General features: G+C 46.7%; 1 protein-coding gene across 3 annotated transcripts in view; it reads right to left on the minus strand.

Annotated features, from left to right (window-relative positions):
- The window catches only part of apc2 (APC regulator of WNT signaling pathway 2), a 57,875-nt gene that overhangs the window by 12,271 nt on the left and 28,183 nt on the right, over nucleotides 1-17,421 (minus strand). For all 3 annotated transcript variants that reach the window (XM_077202770.1, XM_077202771.1, XM_077202772.1), the window contains 4 exons: nucleotides 14,571-14,835; nucleotides 12,221-12,329; nucleotides 10,647-10,760; nucleotides 10,199-10,294 (listed from right to left, as the gene is read on the minus strand). In XM_077202770.1, coding sequence (XP_077058885.1) covers nucleotides 10,199-10,294; nucleotides 10,647-10,760; nucleotides 12,221-12,329; nucleotides 14,571-14,835 — 584 coding nt within the window. The remainder of the gene's footprint in view (nucleotides 1-10,198; nucleotides 10,295-10,646; nucleotides 10,761-12,220; nucleotides 12,330-14,570; nucleotides 14,836-17,421) is intronic.

The raw sequence follows: 17,421 nt of genomic DNA on the forward strand, positions 1-17,421 counted from the left end.
ATATTAGAAAAGGCAGTATCCTCACAACTTTGTTCCTTTCTTGGAGGAAATGCTATCTACGAGGATTTTAAGTCCGGATTTAGACCGTACCATAGTACTGAGACTGCTCTCATTAAAGTCACAAATGATTTGCTTTTATCATCCGATCGTGGTTGTATCTCTCTATTAGTGTTACTTGATCTTAGTGCTACATTTGACACCATTGACCACAACATTCTATTAAATAGACTAGAAAACTATGTTGGCATTAGTGGAATTGCACTAGCATGGTTTAAATCATACTTATCTGACCGTTATCAGTTTGTAGCAGTAAATGAAGAGATATCTTATCGGTCAAAAGTTCAGTATGGCGTACCACAAGGCTCAGTACTAGGACCGCTGCTGTTCACTCTGTACATGCTACCGTTAGGAGATATCATTAGGAAACATGGAATTAGTTTTCACTGTCATTCTGATGATACTCAGCTCTATATTTCCTCAAAACCTAACAAAACTTACCAATTCACAAAATTAACGGAATGCATAGCTGATATAAAAAACTGGATGACTAGTAATTTCCTACTACTAAATTCTGAAAAAACAGAGATTCTAATTATTGGACAAAAAACTTCCACACGCAATAACCTAGAATACTGTTTAACACTTGATGGCTGCTCTGTCAAGTCTTCGTCGTCAGTTAGGAACCTGGGTGTGCTCTTTGATACTAATCTTTCATTTGAAAGTGAAGTGTCTTGTATCTGTAAAAGCGCATTTTTCCATCTTAAAAATATATCTAAATTACGTCATATGCTCTAATTGACAAATGCGGAACAATTAGTTCATGCGTTCATGACCTCAAGGCTAGATTATTGTAATGCTCTACTGGGTGGTTGCCCTGTACGCTTAATAAACAAACTACAGCTGGTCCAAAACGCAGCCGCTAGAGTTCTTACCAGAACCAGGAAGTATGACCATATTAGCCCGGTTCTGTCAACACTGCATTGGCTCCCTATTAAACATCGTATACATTTTAAAATATTGCTGATTACTTACAAAGCACTAAATGGTTTAGCTCCGCTGTACTTGAGTGAGCTCTTAACCCATTATAGTCCCTTACGTCTATTGCGATCTCAAAATTCTGGCCAGTTGATAATACCTAGAATATCAAAATCAACTGCTGGCGGTAGATCCTTTTCCTACTTGGCACCAAAACTTTGGAACAATCTTCCTAACATTGTCCGGGAAGCAGACACAGTCTGTCAGTTCAAATCTAGACTAAAAACACATCTCTTTGGCTTAGCATACACATAACACATTATAGATTGCTATAATTCAATGTTAGGCTGCATAGTTTAGATCAGCCGGAACCGGGAACACTTCCCATAAATCCTGATGTACTTTGTACATCATAAGAAGGATGGCGTCTACGCTAATATTAGTCTCTCTGTTTATCCCGAGGTTTACCACAAACCGCCAGATCCAGGCCATATCTAGATCTGAGGAAGGACCATCACATGGACACGACGACAACGCATCCCTGAAGTGCCAGCCTCATCAACACTGTGAAGGCCTCATGGACACCTCAACAAACCCATCTCCATACCGGCGTGATGACTCAGACCCCTAACCAGATGAACTGGATAAATATTGTGAAAGTCCTGATCCAATCTGACTTCTGACCTATTATGCCGCCTAAATCACAATCATACACTGTTCGTTTGTTGGCCAAAGGAGGACTGGCCCCCCGACTGAGCCTGGGTTCTCCCAAGGTTTTTTTCTCCATTCTGTCACCTGATGGAGTTTTGGTTCCTTGCCACTGTCGCCTTTTTTTTTCGCCTTCATTCGCCATTGGCTTTTGGCTTGCTTAGTTGGGGACATTTAACATTTAATTTTGAATTTAACAATACTATTACAACTTTACTTTCCTGTTATCTCTGTAAAGCTGCTTTGAAACAATTTGTATTGTAAAAGCGCTATATAAATAAAGGTGACTTGACTTGACTAACATGAAATATTATTGTGGCACGAGAACGGTGCTAGGCCGTTGGAGTGGTTGCTAATGAGCGTCACCTGCGCCCCGCACCAGTCACGCATTCCTCACGTAGGAGCTTCAAAAGCATAAAAGGTCTGGACATTATGTTATGTTTTGTTTATGTGTGTGTGGCTGTCGTCCACGAGGGGCTGCTGCTTTTACTTTTGTTTTGTGTCAATTCATAATTAAAGTGTTAAAACGTTCGCCGGTTCCCGTCTCCTTCTTCCTATAACAAATAACCTTGTTACAATTGATATTAGCATATAGGTTTGATATGCTGAACTATTTTGGTCCCTGCATAATCCACATGACCACATGAATTAATAGTTTTGATGACTACTATTATTCTAAAATGTGCAAAATAGTATAAAATGTAGAATGAGTTGAAAAGTGGTCCCTTAAAAAAAGCTGGCAAGTTTGGCAACCTTATACTACAGGTTTCATTATATCCTGACTTTATCATTTCAGATTTCTCAGCATCATTAAACAGTATGTAGTTCTCAAGAGCTCATTGTCAGTCTGGTGCAGTATTGAGCAGACATATGACTGTGCTGCAGTGGGAATCCCTTAGTCCCAGAGAGCTATGATCTAAATCACAGCGTCATACTTGCCAATCATCACAGTTACTGAGCAGCCAATAGGAGGCAGCTTGCAGAGGGCAAACCCTGTTTTTTTTTGCATAGCAACATTCGGTGCTAGCCTGTTCTGTGAGACAGGGCTAGGTGAGATTGGGCATTGCAGCTGTACAGTAAAAAAAGGAAAATCCTAGAAGAATAACACCTTCGTTTTTCATGAGCTGAGTAGCCATTCCAGAATGTGGTGGGGTGGGTGGGTTAGGGGGGGGAGGTATGTGGGCTGGTGTGGCTACAGTGCCAGGGCTCAATTTTTGTCCCAGTGTTCAGCAATTTTAACGTAGTATCATCATCATATCAGTGTTGATGGACCAAAATAAAACCAATAAGATATCAAGTAAATAAGTATTGTGATACTTGGTGCCACAGTGACACTCTTGTCCCAAAAAGTATTGCTATACCACGATACTCAATATGTTGTCCCACGGTGAGTCATTTTTCCGTTGCACCTACACAAAATTTGAGGGTTCCCCCACCTGCCAAATCCCACTTTAACCACTGCCTGTAATATAATACAAATTGGCATGTTCTTTAGTAATACTTTTTACAACCTCAATCCATTACCTGTGTGCCCTTAATGTCACATTTTTAATGTGACTTTTCCAGCATGCTGGTTCAGTCAACATTGTTTTCTGTGGTTTTGTGTTGCCCCTGGTAATGGCAAAGCCTCAGTAGTTTACAGCATCTATAAATTGTTCTGTGAAAATGCCACTATTGAGAGATAAAAAAACAGTGGAGAAATGTATTTGTATCAGTTTAATTTGACCAAATAATTTAACCATCAAAGTGCCATTTCTTTCTATCAATAATAAGTGTGACCCTGAACAGTTCCAGTCTTCTCTAAACTATTATAGTTGTTTAAGTTAACTGAAAATGATGAAAAACATTTTTAAGATTTCTAGTGTTAATGTCAGGGGGTGTAACTATTAAATATAATGTATTAAATATATATTTAAAATGATTAATGTACATTTCTGAGAACAATTGGTGGGACATTTAATACCTTGGGACACTGTTTTATGGTTGCATGTCAGTTATACCTCCTACACTTGACTTTTATTTAGCAGAAAAAGACATTTTTAAATATTGATAGCCTATGTTTTAAAACAAAACGTCTCGGTTACGTATGTAACCCTTGTTCCCTGAGTAGGGAACGGAAACGTTACGTCAGATGATGACGAATGGGGTTTCGCTTAGAACGCCTATCGACTTCGAGTATTACAAAACGAGCCAATGGCAAAGAAATGCCATGGGTCTGCGGAATTTGCATAGCGTATCTCCGCCTTACCTCGTGGGTATAAAAGGAGGATGCCGGCAACAGGCAGATATGTTTCTTCGCTGAGGAGCCAAGACTGAGCTCAGGCGATCCCCGCGGTACAGCGGAGAGTGGCAGGAAGACGTAACGTCTCTGTTCCCTACTCAGGGAACGAGGGTTACATACGTAACCGAGACGTTCCCTTTCGTTGTCACTCCGAGTTACGTCGGATGACGACGAATGGGGTTACCAGTCTAATCACGCCACCTTCTCAGCTGTCTTCCAGTGCCCTGCGTAAATCTGAGATCCCTGTCGTGAGACTGGCACGGACGAAGGACTCCTATTTAGCCCAGGAATACCAAGGTACACTGGGGAGCATATCCCAAAGTTTAGGGGAAATATGCAATTACTGCCAACCCAGAGGGGGGGACTTAGAGAATACACATATGACCCGAAGGAGACATATGGAGAACACTGGGGTGTCCAGCCGCAGGTGGAATATTTCAACCCCAGGGGTGGCAAGGTGCCTTGCCAAGGGAAAGACACATGCTCAAGAGGCTTAGGGTGGAAATACCCATGTGGGGGTCGCTCAGAGGAGGGACCGTGCACACGGGAGGCACCTAGCCGACGCGCAGGCAATAGACACTGGCGCCGACATCAGGAGTGCTGGAGGAGCTCAGGGCTTTCGGGGAAGCTCACCTGAGGAGAATATCGCACGTATCCAGTCCGTGGAGTGGAATGGCGAGCAAGCGAAGACACCTGAGCGGGTCCGGTACTAGCTGGTTGAAGCCAGTACACGAGAGGACACTGGCTCCACTCGGAGATTATAGAATCTGGCGAATGTGTTAGGTGTCGCCCAGCCTGCAGCTCTGCAGATGTCTGTTAGCGAGGCGCCATGCGCTAGAGCCCAAGAGGATGCTACACTCCGGGTGGAGTGGGCAGTCACACCAAGGGGGCACGGTCGACCTTGCTGCTGGTATGCCAAAGCAATGGCGTCCACTATCCAGTGAGACAACCTTTGCTTTGAGAGAGCCTTTCCCTTCAGCTTCCCACCATAACAGACAAAGAGCTGCTCTGAGGTCCTGAAACACTGCGTCCTGTCTACATACAGGACAGAGCAGTGCAAGGCTGGGTCTGCCTCCTCCAGGGGCAGCGCTTGCAGGTTCACCACCTGGTCCCGGAAGGGAGTGGTAGGAACCTTGGGCACGTATCCAGGCCGGGGTCTCAGGATCACGTGGGAGTAAGCCGGCCCGAACTCCAGGCACGCTTCGTCAACGGAGAATGCGTGCAGGTCCCCTACCCTCTTGATGGAGGCCAGTGCAACCAGGAGCGCTGTCTTCATAGACAGGAATTTAAGCTCAACTGATTGCAGAAGCTCAAATGGAGCACTCTTCAGGGCAGTTAGAACCACTGAGAGATCCGAAGAGGGAACGAGAGGAGGGTGAGGCGGATTTAGTCTCCTCGCTCCTCTCAGGAACCTGATAACCAGGTCGTGCTTCCCCACCGACTTACCTTCGATGAGGTCATGGTGTGCGGCAATAGCGGCAACGTAGACCTTCAGGGTGGAGGGAGACAGCCTTCGCTCCAGCCCCTGTTGAAGTAAGGAAAGCACAACGCTGATCGAGCATCTCCGGGGGTCTTCTCGGTGAGAAGAGCACCAGCTGACGAAGAGGTTCCACTTCAACGCATAGACGTGTCACGTGGACGACGCCCTAGCGGAAGTGATGGTAGCCACCACCGCTGGTGGTAGGGTACTCAAACCTGCCTCGTCCCATCGAGGAGCCACACGTGGAGGTTCCAGAGATCGGGACGAGGGTGCCATAGGTGGCACCGTCCCTGAGGAAGAAGGTTCTTCCTCAGAGGAATCGGCCAGGGAGGTGCTGTCGCGAGTAGTACTAGTTCGGAGAACCAGGTCCAGGCGGGCCAGTATGGCGCGACCAGAATGACCTGCTCCTCGTCCTCCCTGACCTTGCGCAAGGTCTACGCAAGAAGGCTCACTGGGGGAAACGCATACTTGCGGCCCTGCGGCCAGCTGTGCGCCAGAGCATCCGTGCCGAGCGTGCCCTCGGTCAGGGAATAAAACTGGGCGCAATGGGTCGAGTCGTGGGAGGCAAAACAGATCTATCTGTGCGTCCCCGAACTGGTCCCAAATCAGCTGGACCGACTGGGGTTGGAGTCGCCATTCTCCAGGGAGTGGCTGAAGCCGTGAGAGCTCGTAGGCTGCACAGTTCAGGGCTCCGGGGATATAAATGGCATGAAGCGACCTCAGATGCTCCTGACTCCATATGGGGAGGTGGCGAGCGAGTTGCGACAAACGGCGGGAGCGTAGACCACCTTGATGGTTGATGTACGCTACAGTGGCGGTATTGTCTGAGCGGACTAGTACGTGTTGGTTCTTTAGCACGGCCCGGAAGCGGCGCAAAGCAAGACGTACGGCCAGCAACTCGAGGCACTTGACATGCCAGAGGCGACGGGGTCCTGTCCAGGAGCCCGCGGCAGCACGTCCATTGCACATGGCACCCCAGCCCGTGGAGGAGGCATCTGTCGTTACAACAACATGCCGCGAAGCTCATTCCAGGGGCACTCCGGCCCGTAGAAAACTGAGGTTCGACCACGGGGTGAAGGTCTGACGGCAGGTCGGAGTAACTGTTACTCGGAGGGTGCCGTGTTGCCATGCCCACCTCGGGACTCGGTCGCGAAGCCAAAGCTGAAGCGGTCTCATATGAAGCAATCCGAGCGGCGTTGCCGCGGCTGCAGAAGCCATATGCCCCAGGAGCCTCTGAAAAAGTTTCAGTGGAACCGCACTCTTGCCCTCGAACTGTCTCAGGCAAGTCAGCAGTGACTGCGCGCACGCTAGCTCATAAGCTGCGCGGACATGGCGACCGAGTCGATATCCATACCGAGAAAAGAGATCCTCTGCACGGGGCAAAGTTTGCTCTTCTCCCAGTTGACCCGAAGGCCCAGACGAGCTAGGTGCCGAAGCACTAGGTCCCTGTGTTCGCAACCTGAACTCGAGAGTGAGCTATGATCAGCCAGTCGTCGATATAACTCAGGATGCGAACCCCGTGTTCCCGAAGGGGAACAAGGGCAGTCTCGACGACCTTCGTGAAGATGCGAGGAGACAGGGCTAGCCCGAAAGGGAAAACCGCGTGCTGGATGCCTGCCCCTGAAAGAAAACCGAAGGAACGGTCTGTGTCAAGGAGAATAGAGACATGAAGTAGGCGTCCTTCAGGTCGATCGCTGCAAACCAATCCTGGGCCGTATGCATTCGAAAATGCGTTTGAGCATCTTGAACGGCATCCTGTGAAGGGAGCGGTTCAGCACGCGCAAGTCCAGGATTGGCCGTAACCCACCGGTTTTCTTGGGGACAATGAAGTAGGGGCTGTAGAAGCCGGACCTCATCTCGGCTGGAGGGACAGTCTCGATTGCACCCTTCGCCAGCAGGGTGGCAATCTCTGCTCTCCTGATGGGGGCATAGCCACCGACAAAAGTGGAGCGGACTCCCCAAGCGGGAAGGAGACCGTGCGAACTGAATCGCATAGCCGAGCCTGATGGTCCGCGCGACCCAGCGGGACAGAAGGGGAAGCTCTAACCAGGCTCCCAGGAACTGAACCAGCGGGATCATGCGAACCACAGGCGTCCCCCCGGAGAGGCAGCGAAGCGGAGTAACTGCCCCAGACGTGGACCCCCATAGCGGCCCGATGTGGGGGCACAGTTAGCAACCGCGCCCTGGCAGAGGGGCCAGGGGAGGACCAGGCTGGTCGTCCCGCAGGGGCCTGCTCTGCCAGGGGTCTGGCGACAGAGGGGGACAGGGGCGAAGCGGTCCGTGGACGGCACGCCATGTCAACCACCTCTGGGACAGAGGGGGACGAGGAGAGCACGGCTTGTGGGCGGCGCTCTGTGACGTCTGAGAACTCTGTGCTCAGAGACGGGAGAGTCAGCTCTTTGGAGAATAAGGATTCTTCCCCGGCCCTCCCCTGGGGAAAGGAGTGGTCCTGCTACCAACTCCTGGAAAGAACTGAGTCCCATCTCTGAGGATGGGCGCCGCTTAACCCGGCGTGTAGCGGGGTGCGGGGCTGGAGAGGACTGTGGCGTCCGACCGCGGCCTCCAGAGCCGACCCGGGTGAACGGGCGGGGTGGGAGCCGCGGGGGAGCGCCCTCGGCGGTGGGCAGACCGAGGGATCTGAGCGGACGGCGGGGCCGTCGAGACAGAATCAACCTCAGTCTGCTCCATCGCCGAGGAGCCCGTCTCACGAGCGCCGCTTAACCCGGCGTGTAGCGGGGGCGGGGTTGTAGAGGGCTGTGGCGTCCGCCCGCGGCCCCCAGAGCCGGCCCGTGAACGGGCGGGGTGGGAGCCGCGGGAGGGCGCCATCGGCAGTGGGCAGACCGAGGGATCTGAGCGGACGGCGGGGCCGTCGGGACAGAATCAACCTCAGTCTGCTCATGGGCGGCTGAGAGCTGTTGGGCAAGCCCTCAACCGCACCGCCGAAGAGGCCGACCTGGGATATGGGAATGTCGGACAGACGGGTCCGCGCGACATCCAGCACATCAGACAGTTTTAGCCACAGAATGGTGAGCATCACCTGACCCAGGGAGCGTACGGCCACTTTCGTCGCTCAGAGAGCAAGGTCAGTGGCGGCGCGCAGCTCAGTGAAGAGCCCTGGGTCAGTCCCGCCCTCGTGCAGGTCCATGAGCATCTGGGTCAGGTGGACCAGCAGAATGACCATGGCCTGCAGTGAGGCGGCTGCCAGTCCCGTGGCGCTATAGGATCTCGCCACAAGCGTAGACGAAAAACCACAGGCCACGGGCGGGTGCTTAGGATCGCGCCGAGAAGAAGCACTCTGAGGACACATAGCAACAGAGCGTTCAGCCGGGGGGACCCCAGTGTACCCATGGGCAGTGGCCCCATCGAGGGGTGGAAAGGCGGATGAGATCAGCGAGCGGTCCCGAGAAGACAAGGGGGTCTTCTTGGACTTCGAGATCTCATCATGCACGTCCGGGAAGAGAGGTATTGGGGTTTGCCGTGGACGAGGGTCGGCGGCCTTACCCAACGTTGCAGGAAAGCATGGTCGTCATCTCCGGATCAGACTCAGGCACAGCCGTATGCACACCGGAAGGTGGCAGCTGTGACGAGCCCTCACTTCCAGAAGACTCGAAACCACCTAGTGATGCTGCAACAGACATGGCATCTTCCTCTGTAGCTTCAACTGAAACACGCGGGCCACCAGAGGGTAGACTCGCGGGAATCAGCAGTTCACTACTGGGCACCGTCATTGAAGAGGGGGGCTGGGGTCGCGGACACATAGTCGGCGCCTTGATCCAGACCGTAACCCTCAGGTCACCCTGGCCACCAGCCGAAGATCGGGGGGTGGATGAGGGGACTCTCACTCCTGCGAGTTCACCGAGTCTCGACCTATATATGACGCGATGATCACGTTCCCAGCGAGAACATGAGTCACCCACGAGCGCTGTTCAAGCATGATCAAAGCACAAACACACTAGACAGCGCTCGTGCCCATCAGAGTCCGATACCAGTCCACTGCAACCAGAAATGCACGGGCGAGCAAAAAGACGTGCCGCGTGCGAGCTCTTTTATGAGAGGAGAAAAAAACTCCGCGATGTTGAAGCACACAGGGAGACACACACACACACTGGCAGATCACTGCACATATCAGCAGGCACTGTGAGCTCGCTGCAGATCGCCGTCACACCAACACCGGAGAGAGAAGCTCGTCTCGTAGAGCGAAGTCAGAGATGACTGTGGAGCGAAGAAATACTCTTGGCTCCGAAGCGAAAACATATCTGCCTGTTGCCGGCGTCCTCCTTTTATACCCACGAGGTAAGGCGGAGATACGCTATGCAAATTCCGCAGACCCATGGCATTTCTTTGCCATTGGCTCGTTTTGTAATACTCAAAGTCGATAGGCGTTCTAAGCGAAACCCCATTCGTCGTCATCCGACGTAACTCGGAGTGACAACGAAAGGGAACTGCTTCACTTATTTAAAGTTTTCAGTAATCTCAGCCTTTAAAATAATACTTTTTTATATATTTAAATCTCTGGACATATATTTGAATATCTGAATTTTATTAACTCTAAAAATATCTAAATTAATTGTATTTCAGAAAATGAAAACATTCATTGTAGAAGAGCTATCTTTATTGTCTGTATCATTTGCTTTTTTTAAGTATTTTTGAACAATTTAATATATATGAGTGGCATATTAATTAATAATAAACATTAATAATTTAAGGAATTTTATGATTCAGGCTCAAATGGAGGACAGGGGTGTATGTGTCACCTGAGTCTCTGGTAGAGCACTTTTCTCTTGAGGACCACGCGAGCTCTGGGCCTCATGAAGCTCTTTCTCCAGCTGCTCTAACCGAGCAACACGGATCTGTACACAGAAACACATGCAGTGAGTAATGATACAATATCTGCAACATTCTAATTTACTTTGATAGCAATACTTTGAAGGCTCATTTTCATACACCAAATTATGCCAGCTACAAAGCCCAGTTTAGCCATACAGTTCATCCAACATGGTTTTCCTGATAAAGCTGGTTGACCAAGGGTGTATTGCTGGTTAGGGAGGTTTTAGAAACCTGGTTGGGGACACTGTGAGTGGTAGATTTGCAGTTGATAAAAGCGTAACCCAGTTGTGACTGACATGTGACACAGTTAAGCTGGATTTAGAGCTGGATCTTTGTAGATGAAAACATGGCATTTAATCTATAATCTGTTCTTACTTGTGTTCTCTGCACCATCTCGTCACTGGTCCCAAAACGTTCCTCCATCACGGAACGCAATTGCTGAGCTTCAAACTCTAGCTGCTGACGAATGAAATCCACCTGCAAGGAGAACTGTGAAGCACAGAAAAATGCACAGATAATTTACTGTACACATACCATGTTCATCATTTAAAGAACAAGAACACATTTCTAGAGACATGAAAGAATATTACAGACTGAAACTAATCCATAAATGGTCTTCTATAAAAAGCTTTTATTTTATAAAAAAGAGCTGCATAAACATTCTGATGAACTTTCCCTTTTGTATTTAATGTAAAAATACTGGTTTGGAACGACATGTTAGTGAGTTTTCATTTATACTTTAGTTTGGGGTGTCCTTGTTACAGTGTAACCATAAATTTAAGTACTGAGTAATATTAATTAACAACATGTACTTACTATATAATTAGGGCTAGATTTGGTTTAAGGTTAGTTGCATGTAATTATGTTATTACCACAATACGTAAAAGAAAATGTAATGTCCACAACACTGCTTTATGCTCCCATATTTAATAAAAAAAAGCAACATTTCGGCCCCACTGGGTCTTCTTCAGGCAAATGGTGGACACATTTGATACAGGGATATAGGTCTCACAATCAACTGACCCACCCTGTGATTTCAATTAATTTGATTAGCTAATAGCCCCACCCCTAATAATACAATTAAGAGAACACTCATATAAGCATACTCAACAAACCCATAACCAACATAACACACAACACTGAAGGAAAATTCAAATGGAAAAAACAACTCAATACAATACAAATAATTCAATACAATACAAAAAACCCCAAAATGATTAGGGGACATTAGGCTACCCCACATTTACATCAGATATGTTGAAATATAGTCAATATATACACAAACCATAGACTATTTTACAGAAATGTCTGTTATTATATAAAAAAAATATATAACAAAAATTGATTTATTATAAGAATGGTTTAATATCAAACTCTTCATTAAGACCATACGGAGACAATGTATTTAAAAAATAAATCCAAAAAGTTTCCCGTGGGAGAAGTCTTTTGTCATAATCAACTCCTCTAGAGGGTTTATTGACCCTCTCCACCCCGATATATCTAAGGGCGCTGACATTGTACCCAGCTAATTTAAAGTGAGCGGCGACTGGACTGCGTACATCACCTGTTCTAATAGTGCTCCTATGCTCACTAATTCTGGTTCGTAGCGCTCTAAAGCAGAAGCATAAAGCAGTGTTGCGGACATAACATTTTCTTTTACTATATTAGTTCTTTCTGTCCTGCACCTGCCAGAAGGTGGGATGTGCACACAACTTACTATTTTTATTATATTACCACAATACGTACAATGAAAATGTTTGCTGAACTAGCCCATTTAAGAATAATAGCTGTTATTTCAAACTAGACAAGGGCATTACCTGACTCAAAAAATCTACATTTAGGACAGTCTGTGGTCATTAGCAGCAAAACCAAGTGACCTCATTTTTGGCTACAGATGCACACAGTCCTATCAGGGAGCAAACAGGGTGGAGGTTGTTTAGGTTGCTTACCGTATCGAGCCGTGGCAGTTCAGCTAGTCTCTGAGACAAATCCTGCAGCTGTGAGTAATACCATCGCCGCTCTCTCTCCTCTTTTTCTATTTCACTCAGCAACATGGACCTACCACACACAAAACACATTCCTAAAACCTGAAATTACTGTACTCAACCAGGGTTGGGAAGAATTCAGAATTTAAGAACTGAACCACTTTCATGAATGTGCATTTAAATGGAATAGGCCATAGCCCACATGATTTTGAATTAGTTGAACTGAATTTCATGTTCCTGCATGTTTTTTTTTAAATAAAACATTTGGAAAATACATAGGGGATATAAAATTTGTTGTTTGCTCCTTCCCCAAGTATTTTAGAAGTTACACTCACTTTATTAGGTACACCTGTTCAACTGCTCGTTAATATGCATATCTAATCAGCCAATTACATGACAGCGCTCAATGCATTTAGGCATGTAGACATGTGCTGTGTCCCAATTTGCCTACTTATACTATGCCCTAAAAGTATGAAAAGTATGAACATACCTAAAAGTATGAGTTTTGTGAAGAAAAAGTACATACTTTTAAGTGTGTATCAGAAGAATAGGCAAGTTTTTGGACAAATGACTCATTGTGTCATCAATATCTTGTCACAGTTAAATTTAATTTAATTTCCGACCTTTTCTGAGAGAAATGTAGTACCACATTGATCTTCCAATTGTGGATGTCTCATTTGGAGAACTCTCCTCATGTGTTTGCAATTTGCATAATAATGCATTTAAAAGTTAATGACAAAACGTATCATTACAAAAGTTCACAATGCTGTTGCAGATTAAATATAATGTGGAAAACGTTGAATACATATCTTTTTGTCAGGTTAGATACTGATAATTAATCACTTAAACCCCCATCGGACTCGCACTTCTGCCATGTTTGTAGTTTTTAAATACAGTTAATTCGTGATTGTAGTTCTAAATGAATCCTCGTCCAACACGCAAAGGGGTTGTAAGCAATATTAGCTGTTATTGTGCACGGATCTGCACTTTGGATTCTAACCGGAAAAAGTAGACCATCCGGGTATTTTTGAAATATACAACATACTATGATTTGGGACCCACTAATTCTAATTTCAAATACTATTTAGACAATCCAAATTGGGACGCAACAATGGTCAAGATGATCTGCTGAAGTTCAAACTGAGCATCAGAATGAGGAAGAAAGGTGATTTAAGTGACTTTAAATTGGGTATGGTTGTTGGTGCCACATGGGCTGGTCTGAGTATTTCAGAACGAGCAGAACTACTGGTGTTTTCACACATATGGTCCGAAAAACAGAAAATATCCAGTGAGAGCCAGTTCTGTGGGTGAAAATGCCCTGTTGATGCTAGAGGTCAGAGAAGAAGGCCAGACTGGTTTGAGCAGAATGATGGGCTACAGCAGCAGAAGACCACACTGGGTGCCACTCCTGTCAGCAAAGAACAGAAAACTATGTCTCACCAAAACTGGACAATAGAAGATTGGAAAAAAGTTGCTTAGTCTGATGAGTCTCGATTTCTGCTGTGACATCCAGATGGAAGCATGGATCTATCTTGCCTTGAATCAACGGTTCAGGCTGCTGGTGGTGGTGTAATGGTGTGGAGCACATTGTCTTGGCACACTTTGGGCCCCTTAGTACCAGTTGAGTATCGTTTAAACACCACAGCCTACCTGAGTATTGTTGCTGAACATTTCCATCCCTTTATGATCATAGTGTAGCCATATTGTGATGGCTGCTTCCTGCAGGAAAACGCACCATGTCACAGAGCTCAAATCATCTCAAACTGGTTTCTTGAACATAACAATGAGTTAACTATGCTCAAATGGCCTCTGCAGTCACCAGATCTCAATCCAATCGAGCACCGTTGGGATGTGATATGATTTGATAGGATGTACAGCTGAAAAATCTGCAGCAGCGGCATGATGCCATCATGTTAATATCGACCAAAATCTCTGAGGAATATTTCAAACAACTTGTTGAATCTATGTCACGAAGAATTAAGGCAGTTCTGAAGGCAGAAGGGGTCCAAATACCATGGTGTACCTAATAAAGTGGCCGGTGAGTGTATATGCATTTGAAATGTCTTTCTCTTTATTTCTCTTGCATTCAGGGGTAAATCCAAATTTTATCCAGTTAAATGCACTCTAGAATGAGAGCACCAATTTCCTATATTACCACTTACTATTACCACTACTAGCAACAGCAAGTAATTATGGATAATAAATGTGACCTAAACTAAATGCCATTGGCTTTTAAAGGGGACTAACCCTCTAAGGAAAATAACATTTTGGTTAAACCAGACAGATGATGAGTCTTAAGATGTGATGATCTCACCTCTCTTTACAGAGTTCCTCTAAGTGCTGGGCAGTGACACGGCCTTCTCCAATTGCCTGATGAGGGTGTCCGGGGTGCATGGCTGTGCCTTCTCCAGATGCAGATGAAGACTGGCGGGACGGTTGACAAACGGGACTCCTGGCTCTGCTGAGGCTAAGTCTCTCCTCGTCTTCCCCTACCTGGCTAGCCATCGTCTCCGGAAACACACGCAGGTTGTGAGGCTGGTACTTGAGCTCGTAGTAGTTGGTCAAGTCCATATGCAGCTCTGTTTAAAAAAACAAAAACAAATTGCCTAAGGTTTTCTTCTGTTGGTCTTTTTATAGTTTGTGTTTAGTACTTGTGGATTTGTACAAATTACTAAGTTAATATAAATATATTTTGCTGTAGTGCTGTATTCAGAAGTAGCTTACTTTGAAAAGAGTGGTACAGGAAACAATATCTAAATATTTTACAGTATTCTGTCTCTAATAGGGCTGATTTGACAATTTTGTTTTCTGGACATGTGTGAACAAAACTTTACCAAATATTATTTGTAGCATATCTGCCATCCAATAATTGCCTTGTAAAAACCTAACGCTTTCTTTTAATAAAAAAAACAAAAGTACATTTTCAAACTGTGTCAATTTTATAATGAAAATTCAAATAATAAATGTTGTTTAAGCGCTCCTTAATGTGGTGTGACATATCACTGTAGCTGCTCTAGTTTAAACTTTAGTGCAGAGCGCACATGAACCGATCATTTCTTCCTCTTTACAGTTAGTTACTATTTGTGACAGGCCACCTCTTCTTCAAGAGTCATCCTGCTGAGGCTTCCATGCAAACAGCTTCATCTTTGCTGGTAGAGCTAGAAAAGAGGCCTCTCTCTCATAATAGAGGGTTGTTCTTTAGGCCCTTAACTCCCTGAACTCTGTGTTGGGAATGTCTAAGCTTAGTTGTTTTCCACATGGTAAGAGAAAACACTAGAACCTCTGTGGTGTGAGTATGGCAGGCCTCCTCTTCCTTGAGAGTCATCCTGCTGAAGCCTCTATCCCTCAGAACTCCATGCAAACAGCTTTGCAGGTAGAGTTAGAGAAGAGGCCTCTCTCAATAACAGAGTTGTTCTCTAGACCCCTCGCTCCCTGAGCTCTGTGTTATGCATATCTGAGCTGAGCTCTTTCCCACGTTATAAGAGAAAACACTAGAGACCACATAGGTGTGAGTGTGGCAGGCCTCCTCTTCTTCGAGAGTCATCGGGCTGAGGCCTCCACTCCCCATAGCTCTGGAAATGAGCTATCTGTCTCTGGGTAGAGACTGTGGTCAGGTTAATTCTTCAAAGAAAACGGGTTGTTGATTTCAGCTGGTAAAGCATGATAGCCTCCCTGGTATGGGCGTTGATGCTGGTCCCCCTGAAAGAAGCAGGCTAAGGCTCGTAGGGTCTGGGCCATACTGCCTTAAAGGAACCCCCCTCTATGTTGGGTTGTGGTGTCTAGGCCTTTGAGCTGGCTCTGGGTCAAGTCCTTTGTGTGAAATCTCAAAGGTGCTTCGTCATTAAGCATGAAGCCCGGGCAGTGGCCGTAGGGGGTAGTGCTACTGTGCTACTGACAGCCTGGTGCATACCAGTAGGGGGATTTAACTGAGTTAAATGTGTTTTGTGCTTGACACAGCCATGATTGGCAAACATGCCGTCAGCATGGCAGCGTGGGTATTTCGTTCCCCAAAGAGTCTCAGGACGCAGTGCGAGTTCCCTTTCGAAAGGAAATGTTGAGACATTTAACATCTTCCTTGCGGAGACAATGGTTACGACTGTATCTGGTCGCGATGCCTCCGAGCTGCCTGCACAGTCCCTTCAGACGAAGAAGTGGATGACGTTCTCTAGATGCCCTTTCATACTTACTGGTCACACTAGTAGTGACGACATTGCTGTCGCCGGCCAATACGATTGCCATGATTATACAGTACTTCAGTCATCAGTACTTCAGTCATCAGTCATGCTGAGGCGTTCCCCCAGAGTGTCTCAGGACACAGTGTCTCATTACCTTTTCTCAGGAACAAGGGTTACAGTCGTAACCAGAGACATTTTCCTTAAGAAAAAAATGACATGTGCTGTACACCTCATATATATATATATATATATATATATATATATATATAATTAGAGGAAATTAGAGGAATTAGTATTTTTGCTCTCCACAAAGATGGCCTAGGCTATAAGAAGATTGGTAACACCCTGAAACTGAGTTACAGTAGAGGCCAGGGTCATACAGAGGTTTTCCAAGACGGCTTCCACTCGGAACAGGCCTCACAAGGGTCAATCAAAGAAGTTGAGTCCTTGTGCTGTGCGTCAGGTGCAGAAGCTGGCTTCCAAAAACAGACGCATAAGTGCTGCCAGCATTGCTTTGGAGGTTGCAGAAGCGGAAGTTCAGCTTGTTAGTGCTCAGACCATACGGCGCACACCACAACAAGTCGGTTTGCATGGCCGTCAATCCCAGAAGGAAGCCTCTTTTGAAGCTGGCTCACAAGAAAGCCCGCAAACAGTTTGCTGAAAGCAACCTGTCCAAGAGCATGAATTACTGGAACCATGTCCTGTGGTCTGATGAGACTAAAGGCCTCATTATGCTTCTGCGTCAACTCCACAGCGTAGCTACGCCGTCACTCCTACGGCGTCGTGGCCGTTTTATGGTTCTGCGTCAGGTTGCCTTGCATCGCGGTGCATCTGACCAATCACAGCCTTTGCGGTCTGCGTCGCCCTCGACGCAAAGTTACAATTTTTTGGAGGTGCACGTCGAGCTACGGTGGAGGGGTCGGAGAGGGTTTCACGGCGACGCAAAGGGGTCTGCCGGGGTACGCCGTCGATTCGATGCAGAAGCATAAA

This window comes from Siphateles boraxobius, unplaced genomic scaffold, assembly GCF_051911475.1.
Source record: "Siphateles boraxobius isolate OS27281-9 unplaced genomic scaffold, OSU_SipBor_1 5, whole genome shotgun sequence".
NCBI lineage: Eukaryota > Metazoa > Chordata > Actinopteri > Cypriniformes > Leuciscidae > Siphateles > Siphateles boraxobius.